Here is a 12,647-nt window from a genome sequence, read left to right on the forward strand (position 1 = left end):
TGCCCTGTGGGAAGTTCAAGGACCACCCACCTACATTCCGGTCTAGTAAGGTGAGCATCCAAACTGCCCAGGCTCCCACAAAGCCAGTACGGACCACAGCAACTCTTATAAAGGAAAACATTTAATTGGGGCTGGCTTACAGTTTCAGAGTTTCAGTCCATCATCATCATGATGGGGAACATGGAGACATGCAGGCAGACATGGCTACATCTTGATCAGAAGGCAGAAAGAAGTGGACTGAGAGTCACACTGAGGGAAGCTTGAGCAAAAGAGACCTCAAAGCCTACTCCTACAGTGACTCACTTTCTCCAACAAGGCCACAATTTCTAAAACTGCCATTCCCTTTTGGGGCCATTTTCTTTCAAACTACCACACCTGCCATTGCCCCTAGTCATGGAGATCCCAGGGCTCTGGTTCCACAGGACCAGTCAGTCCCTTCATGCATTCTAGCAGGTCATAGATGGTGTAGATGCTGGAGTAGCCAACTCAAAGTCCTGGAAGTGGGTCTGAGTGTGTCTGGTTGGTCAGTCTGGACCCCTGAGGATCCCCTCTCAGGTAAGGGGCAGAGCTAGCTCTTCTACACTCATGGTTAGGGATGGGACCAACTCTGCAGGGTGTGTGTCCAGCTCTCCCATGAGGGCTGGGGCCAGTTCTTTTGCTACAGTGGCCAGTGAAGGGCAGGCCCAGCTCTCCCAGGGCCAGCATAGTGTGGTGCTGGCTCAGCATGGCCCCTAGAGTTCAACAAACATGGCTTTCTGTGATCCCCTGTGGTACCTTGGATCACAGAGATCAACACAGACCCCAACTGCAGCAGGACCATGGACCCAAACATGGTTTTCTCTAGCAGTTTGGGCCTGGATGTCACCATGGCCCCAAGGTCACTGCAGGCCATCCAGGTCAGTATGACTCCAGGGGGCAGTAAGACCCTAGGACACCATCATGACCTCAGATGGCTGACCAGACTCCAGGCATCTGCATGTTCCTTGGTGGTAACCAGAACCATGGACATAAAATCAGACCCTGACTGCTACAGGACCACAGACACAGACAAGGCCCGGATGACACCATGACCCCAGGTGGCAGCACAGGACACTAAGATCTGCATGGCCCCAGCTGCTCATGACCCTCAGACACCAACACGTCCACAGTCAGTGGCCCAGATCCCGAGCATCTGTGGAACCATTGGTGGGAACATGGGCTGCATCAATGCAGACCCCAAATGCAGTAGGACCACGGACCCAAACCTGGCCCTTGGCAGCAGTCTGGGCTCAGACAACACCGTGGCCTCACGTAGCAGTACAGGTCACTCAGATTAGCTTGGCCCCAGTGACAGCAGAGCTTTGGGACACCAACATAGACTCATATAGGTGTCCAGACCCCAGGCATCCACGTCAGGGGTAACTGAAGCCATGCAAATCAACACAGACCCTGGCTGAGGTAGGACCACGAACAGATATGGCCCTCGATGACGTCACCATGTCCCCTGGTGGCAGCACAGGTTACTCACATCAGTACGGTACAGCGTGGCTCTTGGACACCAGCATGGCCTCGGGTGGCAGGTCAGACTCCAGGTATCTGCGTGGCCTCTGGTGGTAACAGGAGTAACGGATATCAACACAGATCCTGTCTGCGGTAGGGCCTTGAACTCAGACATGACCCTTAGGTGCAGCTCAGGGCACCTTGTGGCACCGCAGGCCATTCAGATCCAAGTGGCCTCTGCAGCGGCACAGCCCTTGGACACCAATACAGCCACAGGTGACGGCCCAGACCCTGCTGGAATAGGACCACAGACCCAGACGTGGCCCTCAGCGTGGCCCTGGTGATGGGCAGGCCTCCCACATCAGCCTGCTTGCTTTTTCAGCTCCGCCTCTCTCCACAGCACACGGACCTCTCTGTTTCTCTTTCTCTTCCATTTCTCCACGACATATTTGCTGATCTTAATGGTGTCTACCTGCCTGGTGCTACAAGGTACCAAGCAGACGGGTAGCTGTCCTCAGCCAGCCTGGGCTGTGAAAACTCAGGTGGCCTGTGGCTGTCTTTACCCCTCTTGCACCGTGAGTTCCATTGTATGAATATTTCTATTTATTCAATTGAACATCAGGATTTCATTCGCTTTTAAAGATTTGTTTTTATTATTTTATGTGTATGGGGATATGTCTCTGTATAGTCATACATGCAGGTGTCTGTGGATGCCCGAAGAGGAAGTGTCAACACCTCATCAAAGAAACATCTCTGAGCTCTTAAGGTCCAAATGAGGAGCAGAAGGAGGGAGAACATGAGCAAGGAAATCAGGACCACGAGGCGTGCACCCACCCACTGTGACAGTGGAACTGATCTATTGGGAGCTCTTCAAGGCCAGCTGGACTGGGACTGAATAAGCATGGGTTGAAACTGGACTCTCTGAACATGGCGGACAATGAAGGCTGATGAGAAGCCAAGGACAATGGCACTAGGTTTCGATCCTAATACATGAACTGGCTTTGTGGGAGCTTAGCCTGTTTGGATGCTCACCTTCCTGGACCTAGATAGAAGTGGGAGGACCTTGGTCATCCTGTAGGGCAGGGAATTTGGACTGCTCTTCAGTATCGAGAGGGAGGGGGAATGGACTGGGGGGAGGAGAAGAGGAGTGGGGATGGGGGAGGGGAGTGGGGGGAGGGGGCAATGTGTGGGAGGAGGGGAGGGAAATGGGAAACGGGGAGCAGTTGGAAATTTTAATTAAAAAAGAATAAAAAAAATAATAAAAAAAAAGAATAGAAAAAAAAAAAAGAAACATCTCTTTGTAACTGACAGACACCATTATAGAAAACCACAATCAGAGCTGTAAGTCGAGGGCTTAGAAAACACTCCTGCTCCTAAAGCTCAGGAACACTGTGCAAAAGTTGGCAGAAAGACTGTATGAGCCAGAGGGGTAAGGGTTTGCTGGGAGACTGTGCTCCTAGCGATGTCAGAAGCTACATCCATTGAGCCTCACCAACGTGGCTTCCTAAAAATGACGTCAGCAAGGACAACACCAATAGACATGTTAAAGAGGACAGGGTAAAGAATACAAGGCCTAGAGCCTATGCAGAGAGAGCTACAGGCAACCTAGGAATGTTGAGAGCAGAAGAAAAGAGCTTCACCAGGGAAGAGCACACCAACTGGTTATCCTGTACCAAACAGTCAGCCCTGAAAACATACATACAAGTCACAGTATACAGACAGGCAATTATATTTGGTAGCATATATGTACAAACATATACACATAGGCATATAACAACAATTAATGAAAAAAGAGACCATAAATTTAAAAGTGAGCTAGAGGGGTATATGGGAGGGTTTGGGGGGAGGAAAGGGAAGGAGGAGATGATGGAGCTATAATCTCAAAAATAAAAGAAACAATCGGAAAGATAAAAAATTAAATGAAAACATAACTGAAATAATGGAAGAAAACATCTGGAAATCACATATCAACTTAGGGACTAATACTCAGACTATAGACTTCAGTGATTCTTAGAACAGAAAAACAACCCGGTTCTCTGGTGGGCCTTTTTGAAACAGAAAACCCTCTGCCCTGTCCCCAGAGCTTCTGATTTAGTAGATCTGGGATGGAACCCAAAATATGCATCTCCAGCAAGCTCCCAACTGATGCCAGTGCTCCTCGCCTGGGACCATGCCTGGAGCACTCTCCCAGGCCTTGAAGCCACTGGAGAGGTGGAGAAGCAAGAGTCGGAGAAAACAGCAAACAGCAAGGAATCTGAAGCGGCAGAGGCAAGAGAGAAGAGACAGTGAGAGGGGTCCCAGCTTCTGAGGACTGTCAGGTAAGGTCTACAGGTAGTCAGGTATTCCACCCAGCCAGATGAGCCATTGCTGACTTCAGGATATAAATGCCATAAAATGCCAACAAGTTGTACAAGCTCCAAAGCTGAGTCATATGGTCTCAAGAGAATGACAAACCACCTCAGTTGATTCAGAATGAAGGGTATTTGGTATTCTCTCCAAATTCATATGTTGAAAGTCTATACCTCTGAGATGGTATAGAGGCCATGGGGTCTTTGGGCAGTAACTAGGTTTATGTTAGACTGCAAGGATGAGGTTAATACTCTCACAGGAAGAGACAGTCAAAGAAACTCACCCAGGAAAGGCGAGACAGCGCATGGAGGGAAAGAAGTTGTCTACAAACTAAAACATTGCCAAATGTGCTGGCTCCTTGATATTGGACTTCTCAGCTTCCAGAATAAAAAGCATTAAATGGTTAAGTCACCTGACCAATGTATCCTGTTGCAGCAGTCCAAGATGGCTAACATGGAGTATTTCCCGGGACACACAAGTGTGAGTGGTAAAATCCGGAAAAGTTCCCAAGACATGGAACAATCTGGTTACTGAAATCCCAGTTTTTTTGTCTCCAATAAAGACAATGCAGTTCTGGCATAATGTTTATTTAAATAGTAATCTTAAAAAGGCTTTATACAAATAATATAAACACAGTTTGACATTGTTTATTTTTTACATTGTAGAATCACAGTAAAATCTCTCGAGTTTCCATGATCTGGCTCAGCCAGCAAATGGTCAAAAACTGCACATCCTGGAAAAGCTTAACTTCCCCCCCGCCCGCTTTCTTGTCATTCATGCTCATTCCTTGGACCCTCATCCCTGTGAACTCCCCATCCCCACCAAAGAGAGAAAGCAACCCTGTGGTCCTGTGGACCGCCTAGTCCGGGAGAGCGTGGAGGTAATGTGTCATTCAGTACAAGGCAAAAAGGACATCAATACTGTGAGTTAGGTTTCCCAAAGGGAACAATTCAAGGAGATGGGCCAGTTAGCCTATCTGCAGATAAAGATAACCAATGCACCAAGGGGTCCCCTGGTCAAGCCAGAATCAGACCCAGCCATCTTTCTTTGCATCTTATGACAGATCAGCCTCCAGCCTTGGTGAGGTATCTACTTGTAGCCCTGGGGACCCTGTTTCTGTTTAGCCCTCAGGGACCACTCAGAGCCTCAAATCAGCCAACGTGAAATGGATGCAGGACTTGTAGAGGGATGCAGGTTAAGTTGCACATAACTTAGAACTGCAGGCTTTAAACAGGGCTGGTCTTTGGGGAATTAGAGTAAAATGGTCACGAGAGGGCCAGGGCTCCCAGAGTGGGCCTTTGAACTTCTCTTCTCCCCACAGCTCTCAATGTTCTGAATTCTAGCTGCATTGGGGGCAGCGGGGGTAAAGAGGAGAATGAGCTAACACAGACTTTCTTCTACTGTGTGCCCAGCTCAGAGGGCATCTAACACTAAGCCCCCAGGGCTTAAAAGCTTCACTTTTCACCTCTACCACTGTGCCAATGAGTGCCAAGATCAGCGGTGACACTCAGGCTCTGGGTCAAAGTCACAACACCATCACTGAGATCCACGTGACCATTCACATAAACAGTAGATACAGAGAACCCAAAGGCGCGCACAGACACACACATGTGGATAAATAGCTGTCGCTATGACTGTTCCCTCTCTGCATACAAAACACTGTGACATCACCATCTGAACTAGCATTTTCATAAGTTAACATTTAAAGGAACCAGCCAGTCCCATCCACCCTTCTTCATTTGTGTGGGTTCGAGACAAATGAAATCGTGGGTGACCACAGCAGCAGAAATAGTGAGACAGTTTCCCACTTATATGCAACAGTCTGGGCAGGCTGGCAGGGCCTGCAATGTATTTCTAGGGCACAGACACTCTTTAGGCATTTGAACACAAAGTTAAGATTTGGATCTTGAGGACAATCTTTTCTTTCACACAGTTCCATTCTGTTCTTCATACCTCCCTTTCAGGAGTCATCTAGGGTCTGATTTTCCCCAGGTAGCAGGATTCATCCCGCTGTGGGTCAGCGGTGGGTAGGGGAGCTGGGAATGGAGTCACCGGGGTGAGAGAGAGGAATGCCTTAACTTGTGAGAGAGTCGTCATTCCTACCCAGAGGGAAAATAGGTTTGTCTTCATTGTTTTTCAAGGCACTTAATAAAAAACATATAAACTGCTGTGTGTATATATGTGTGTGTGTGAGTGCGTGCACGTGTGTGTGTCTGTATTCATGGCACGTTACGTGTACGAATAAGAACTGGTCTTTCTGAGGCTGAAGCAGTGTGGTGACAAATTCATCCACAGCACTTGTGGACTTGTGGGTAGCAGTGACTCATGGTGCCGCTGAGCTCACACCCCTGCCAGGATGGAGTCTCCCCACAAGAAATCAGTGCCATCAACCTAGCAAGGAGACCGAGTTGACAAAAGCTCTCTGTCCACATTGCTCAGTCTTCCCAACACAGCTGGGGTTCTCGTTCCTTCTCCTTTGCTCTTATGTCCGTCTAGTGGCCAGGAGGAGACAACTGACAGCTTGATTTCCCACCCCGCTCTGAGGCCAGAGAATAGAGAAAAATCTCTCTCCATCTCTCACTCTGTGTGTGTGTGCTGTGCGTGTGTGTGTGTGCTGTGCGTGTGTGTGTGTGCTGTGTGCATATGTGAATATACGTATATGTTGTAGAAGAACTAATAGGAAAAAGAAAAGGCAAAGCCACCAGCAGAGGCCCCACAAAGGGACACCCCACAGTCACAAACTCTGGGTCTAGATTAAGGAATGGCCCCCAGTCATCAAAGCATTTTAAGGCTTGTCTGTGTCTAACCATAGAGGTGTGTCTATGGATTCTGGCGTGTGAAGTTTCGGTTCTGGTTTATTTTAAATTGTATATAAGAAAGAATTGTTCAGGCTGACCCTAAAATGGCAATCTTCCCCTGGATTAAAAAAAGCTAAAGGCAATAACATCCTACTTCAATATGCTAGGACTGGACATGGCAGCTCCTTGGGCGGTTGGCAGAATCTGAAAACAGCCCAACAAGTCTCTTCAACTGTGAGACCATCGGAGGACGAGCTAAACTGATGGCTTTTGTTTAAGTTTCCTTTCTCAAGATGGAAGGGCTGGAAAGGTCTTTCGCTTTTCAGGTGTTGATTAGAGAGAGGAGGGGATCCCAACCCTCTCTCCACTTCCCCACTGGATAAGTCATTCTCTTCTGCCTCTTTGAGTTGCTCACAAACCAAAAAGATAAAATGTAACAATGCAATCATAATCATAATGAACCCACAAATGAATAGCACTGTGACTCCAAAGAGATGCGTTCCTGTCCGTCCCCACAGCGGACCCAGCCCGATTCCTGCATTAACTTGGCCACCACAGTCCCTGGTGGGCGACAATCTCCCTCCTGGCTGCATCTCACTCACTCCTTAGTCTGTCCTGTCCATACCTTCAGTATTCTGCATCAGTTTGATTGAAATTATGGCATTCAGTTTCCAAATGGGGAAAAATGTACTCTTCCCTAGCTCCTCTCACTGGGACGAAGCGTCAGACGCGGTTCAGGTGCCGTCCGTCAAGCCTCAGAGCAGCACTTCTGGTGGTTCATCTTGACCTTGTGCTTGAGGCCGTCGTAGAGCTCAAAGTTGTAGTTCTCCAGTGTGGTGCAGCTGCGCGAGCTCAGGCCCGAGTAGGAGCAGGTGCAGTACAGCAGGAGCCCTGCGCAGGTGGCCCCTAGCAGGACGCCCAGCGAGCTCATGGCGATGATGGTGATGAGGATGGGATCCAGGGTGTACAGCCAGCTCTTCTCTTTGCCGGATGAAGGGCCACCAGCCCCTGAGGTAGGGGAAGAAGAGTTGCTCCAGTCTCCCTCATACTCGTCTATGGCACAAAACACACAAGATTATAGGCATGGAGACATCGTAACTGAGGTTCCCCAACCCCGAGTCTCTTTGGGGCTTAGCAGTGAGCAGCAGGCACTTGGGAAGCTTCTACGTCCCTGCTGTATCTTTTGGGACCTGGGACCTAACCTCTTCCCTGGCTCCATTCTCTTATCTATAAAATGGAGACATTAATAAAACAAATCTGGGTTTTAGGATTTAGTGAACCAATAATTTGCCAAGTGCTTGCAGCCTGGCACATGGTAACTACAGCCTCACCCTATCTATCTATCTATCTATCTATCTATCTATCTATCTATCTATCTATCTATCTATCTATCTATCTATCATCTATCTGTGTGTATGTATGTATGTATCTACATGTATGTATGTATCTGTCTATGTGTATGTATGTATGTATCTATCTGTATGAATGTATGTATCTATCTATATGTATGTATGATCTATCTAGGTGTATGTATGAATGTTTGTATCTGTCTGTCTGTCTGGATCTATCTATCTATCTATTTATCTATCTATCATCTACCTATTTATGTGTATGTATGTATGTTTGTATCTGTCTGCCTGTCTGTCTGGATCTATCTATCTATCTATCTATCTATCTATCTATCTATCTATCTATCTATCTACCTACCTACCTACCTATGTATATGTAGTGTATGTATGTATGTTTGTATCTGTCTGCCTGTCTGTCTGGATCTATCTATCTGTCTATCTATCTACCTACCTACCTATGTATATGTATGGTTCTATCTATCTATCTATCTATCTATCTATCTATCTATCTATCTATCTATCTATCTATGTGTATGGATGTATGTTTGTATCTATCTACCTACCTATCTATCTTTCTTTCTATGGTATCATTGTATTTATTTATAAAGGGCCTACCAGGCTGACCTTGAACCTGCCTCTACTTCATGAGATTACAGGCATGTACCACCACGCCCAGTTTTATGTATGTTAGGGATCAAACTCAGGGCTTCCCACAGCTAGGAAAGTTCTTTGCCAACTGAGCTAGAGTCTCAGCTCCTACATGTTTGTTCTTTAAGGACTGGTGATATATTTGGTGATAGAGCACTTGCCTCAGATGCCTGAGGTTTTAAATTCAATCCCTAATACTACAGAAGAAAGAAAGAAATAGATACATAGCGGATGTTTAAGTAAACCGACTTCCATTACTTAGTTCAGGTTTTTTTTTTTTTTTTTTTTTTTTGGTTTTTCGAGACAGGGTTTCTCTGTGGCTTTGGAGCCTGTCCTGGAACTAGCTCTTGTAGACCAGGCTGGTCTCGAACTCACAGAGATCCGCCTGCCTCTGCCTCCCGAGTGCTGGGATTAAAGGCGTGCGCCACCATCGCCCGGCTAGTTCAGGTTTTGTTGTCTTGTTTGTTTTGCTGGTGACAATCAAACCCAGGGCACCATGCACACTAGGCAGGTGTGTCGCCCCTTCGTTGTGTCTCCAGCACTCAGGGTTTAGCAGACTACTTGGGGGACAGTGCAATGCCCAGGATGGATCATGTGCTGTGGGCTCATTTCTTTATCTATCTCATGCCTCACTTCCAACTTCCTCAAGTTAAATCAAAGCACAGCCTGAGACTGTTTTTATATCCTGAGTTTCCCCACTTAGCATTCCTGGCCATGTAAGTAGCACACTTCCTTTCTAGCCCTCAGCCCTCCCTTGACAGCTAAACTACATTGGTACAGGTTAAACTGGCTGACTGTTCATGTTTAAGCTCAAACCCTTAGCACATTATTAGGATTCGATCTTACTGGGAGTCAAGGCCTTTGCTGAGGCAACAAGAAGAGGCCATTAGGTTGAGCCCTAACCCAATCTGACTGGTACTTCACAGAAAGGAGGAATGTAGACATAAGCAAATTCAGAAATGGTCATGTACAAACCAGGGAGAGAGAGGGAGATGGGGGAGTGATGGGGGAGAGAACCTCACAGCTTTCAGAAAGAACCAGCCTTGTCCATACCTTCACCTAGGACAAGCCTCCAAAGTGGGAAGAAAATAAATTCTGTAGGTGAAATACACAGTTTGTGGCCTTGCCATCAACTCAGGAAAAGACGTCCTTAGGAACTGCGTGCAGGACCCAGCTCCTCAGGGTCCCCCAAAAAGTCCACGAGGGAAGAGAGAGGTAGTACATTTTTGTTAGTAGGTGCTGCAACCAAGGTTTAAAGGACCTGAGTGACCAGGTAACTCACTCCGGTTTGCCACAGAGGAGTTAAAGGGCCAGGAGACAGCTCCCTGCACACACCTCCTCTCGCTTTAGACTATAGCGCTTCTCCTTGATCTACTCAGACTCCCATGTCAGCCACTTGAGCTCTTTTGCCCATAAAAGGAGAGTTGGAGTGGTTTGTGCAGGGAGCTCCCGCAGCCAGCTGACAAGGTGCTGTTTGGGTTTGTCGCTCCAGTTTCTACAACTATGCTTGACGTTTCTGACTAAGGTCAAGTTAAAAGCAACTGCTCTAGAAACTTCTAAATGTTCAGTCTTGACCTGACGTTGTTCTGTGAGTGTGGAGGCTCCGGGTCATCAGACTTGGCGCTCACAAAAGTCCTGGAGGACCTCACTACTGAGTTCAAGGTAGAAATTACATCTACGTGTTTGCCTCCCCTTCCCCAGGACTCTTGAATTAGCCTCTAGAAGTATGTGCATTTGAAATGCCAAGATAGAGCTTGGAATAAGTGTGAAAAAAAAAATGAGGTGGCCAGCGTGAAGCAAAGCCTTAAGTCTTCAATAAGCAATACCTGGCATCTTGAACAAGATTCCCTGTAAGTGGTGGAGTGCACTGCCCATGCTAGCTGGAGAGGTTCACGGTCAGACAACTCACTCAGGCCTCTCTGTGGAGGATGTCATTGGGGTCAGGCACTGACAGCAAAGAGGAGCGCACTTTACACCTCTAAAGGGTTTATCCAGACTTGAAGTCCACCGATAAAGGAAGTTGCCTGACATGGGGCCTATTTCGGATTAGGCCAAGAAAATCTGATAAACTTTCTAAACCTAGAGATTTGACCTTGGCAAGTAATTAGTGGTTTCTTTGTTCTCCTCTGGGCTCTTTTCACTTATATTTCTGACTGATAGTTCTAAATGCTGGTCTTCCAATAGCCAGAACATTATTTTTTTGTTGGTGTTTTAAGCAAAAGTTGAATTTCATGATTATCTGTTAAATCATAGTGATACCCACCATCAATTTCATCTTCATAGCCCTCTCCCCCATGGATTTCTGGAATGTCCACTATTAAAATAAAGAAAAAAAAAAACAAACACACCAAATTATCAGTTCTGTCATTGCAACCAAAAGGCAAAGACTCAACCATTTTTGAGCCTGGTTCCCCATTGTGGTGGGCTTCTAGAGAACCCCACGCTTTTAGATCATTTAGCATGCATGTTGCTAGGGTATTTCTCCTGCAAAAGAGCTTTCTTCCTACAATAACGAGAAAAACAAAGAAAGATCACATCTTCAGTAATAAGTAACCTCTGTCCCTTGTGTTTTCATGACTGCCCTTCATTACTAGCTGAGTGTGGGTTTCAGTGAAGTCCCTTGACTTCTATGTGTATCCCCAGCCGCCATTGCAATGACAAATACTTAACGTAGCAAACTAAATCTCCCCATGTGCAGGAATCTCAGTAGACACAAAGTGCTAAGTCATAGATTCGGTAACCACAGGGCAGCTGAAGGAGGTCATGCATCATCATCAGATGCCTCAATGTAAAAGGATTGGAAAGATGGTCTTGATGTCTTCTTCCCTTCCACCTGTGCTGCTGTTTCTTACCTTCCCCACCCCAGGCTATTTTTATGGTTTGTTTGTTTACTGCTTAGACTAGATCAAACATAGGCACCCAACCTAACTAGTTCAGGCTTGAATAGAGCTACTAAATTCATTTACCCTGAAATTTTCCAGTATTATCAATGCCTATCTTTTTCTTTTATATGATAATTTGAAGGTGTTTTATGCACAACACTGTCCAATTTACAGAAATCCGAACCAAAGAAAATTACCTGTCTAAAATGTTAAACCATTTAAAAAGAGATTCAAATGTGTGATAGTAAACAGAGTCTTCTCATTTCTGCCCATGTCTCCAGCTAATTAGGACACTCAAAACCTCAAACAGCTGAAGTAACAAGAAAGAACTTTAGACCACACGCAATGTCTTGCTCGTCAGCATTTGTGTATCTGGGGACCATCACCTTGACCATGGACTGAACTGAGAGATCTATCACTGTCATTCTTTAAAAAAATCTACTCATTTCTAATCATATTAAAAGTCTCCTTCTCTCCTGGCTGAGTGCTAAAGCGTCTCCACATCCCACAGCCTCTAGAAAAGGCCGCACAGAACAACCTGCCAAGATCCACTCAAAGGACCACTGCCTTGTGGCACTGGTCCTCTACGTCTCCAGCCCAGTCCCAGCATGCTTTAGCGTAGCAACTGGCATCTGCAGGCCATGCCAGCTTTCCTACCTTGATGCCCATCTCCTGCATTACCCTCCAGGCCCCCACAAAGCAGGCTGTTTCTTTGAAATGAAGATGTGAACATGATTCTACAAGAGGCAGGTGGTGTCTGTCACAGGGATCACACTGAGCTTGTGAAAGTCAACCCAGACTTTTGTAAAAATAGGATATGTATTTTTAAAAATAAGAACCTGGAAAAAGCTCACATTTCTGACAATTAATTAGTTTGATGGGATGCTCAAATGTCTTAGCATCTTCAAGGCTAGAAGATACAGAATATTGTATATATGTAATATGTGAGTCACACTACGGCAAGAACCACGGGCTCTTAACAGTGACCTCTGGGTAAAACCCTGCACTTGCTTTAGGTATTTGGTCTTTATCAAAGATAAGAAAATTTCTCAGAGGCTGGAGTGTTCCCTTGCTCCATCTCACACTCCAGAGAAGAAGACCGAGTTCACCACTGATCACTGACTAGAGAGGGAAGGCTGTGC

At 46.4% G+C, this 12,647-nt stretch overlaps 1 protein-coding gene across 3 annotated transcripts in view; it reads right to left on the reverse strand.

Moving 5' to 3' along the window:
- Window positions 1-4,407: 4,407 nt before the first annotated feature.
- Nrp2 (neuropilin 2) overlaps window positions 4,408-12,647 on the reverse strand; it is a 116,978-nt gene continuing 108,738 nt past the window's right edge. For 2 of the 3 annotated variants that reach the window (XM_057753703.1, XM_057753693.1), the window contains exons 16-17: window positions 10,887-10,937; window positions 4,408-7,679 (exon numbers count right to left, since the gene is read on the reverse strand). In XM_057753703.1, the coding sequence (XP_057609686.1) occupies window positions 7,375-7,679; window positions 10,887-10,937 (356 nt within the window). In that variant the 3' untranslated portion in view covers window positions 4,408-7,374. The remainder of the gene's footprint in view (window positions 7,680-10,886; window positions 10,938-12,647) is intronic. The other variant, XM_057753711.1, reaches the window with a different exon arrangement.

Source organism: Chionomys nivalis, chromosome 2, assembly GCF_950005125.1.
Source record: "Chionomys nivalis chromosome 2, mChiNiv1.1, whole genome shotgun sequence".
Lineage (NCBI taxonomy): Eukaryota > Metazoa > Chordata > Mammalia > Rodentia > Cricetidae > Chionomys > Chionomys nivalis.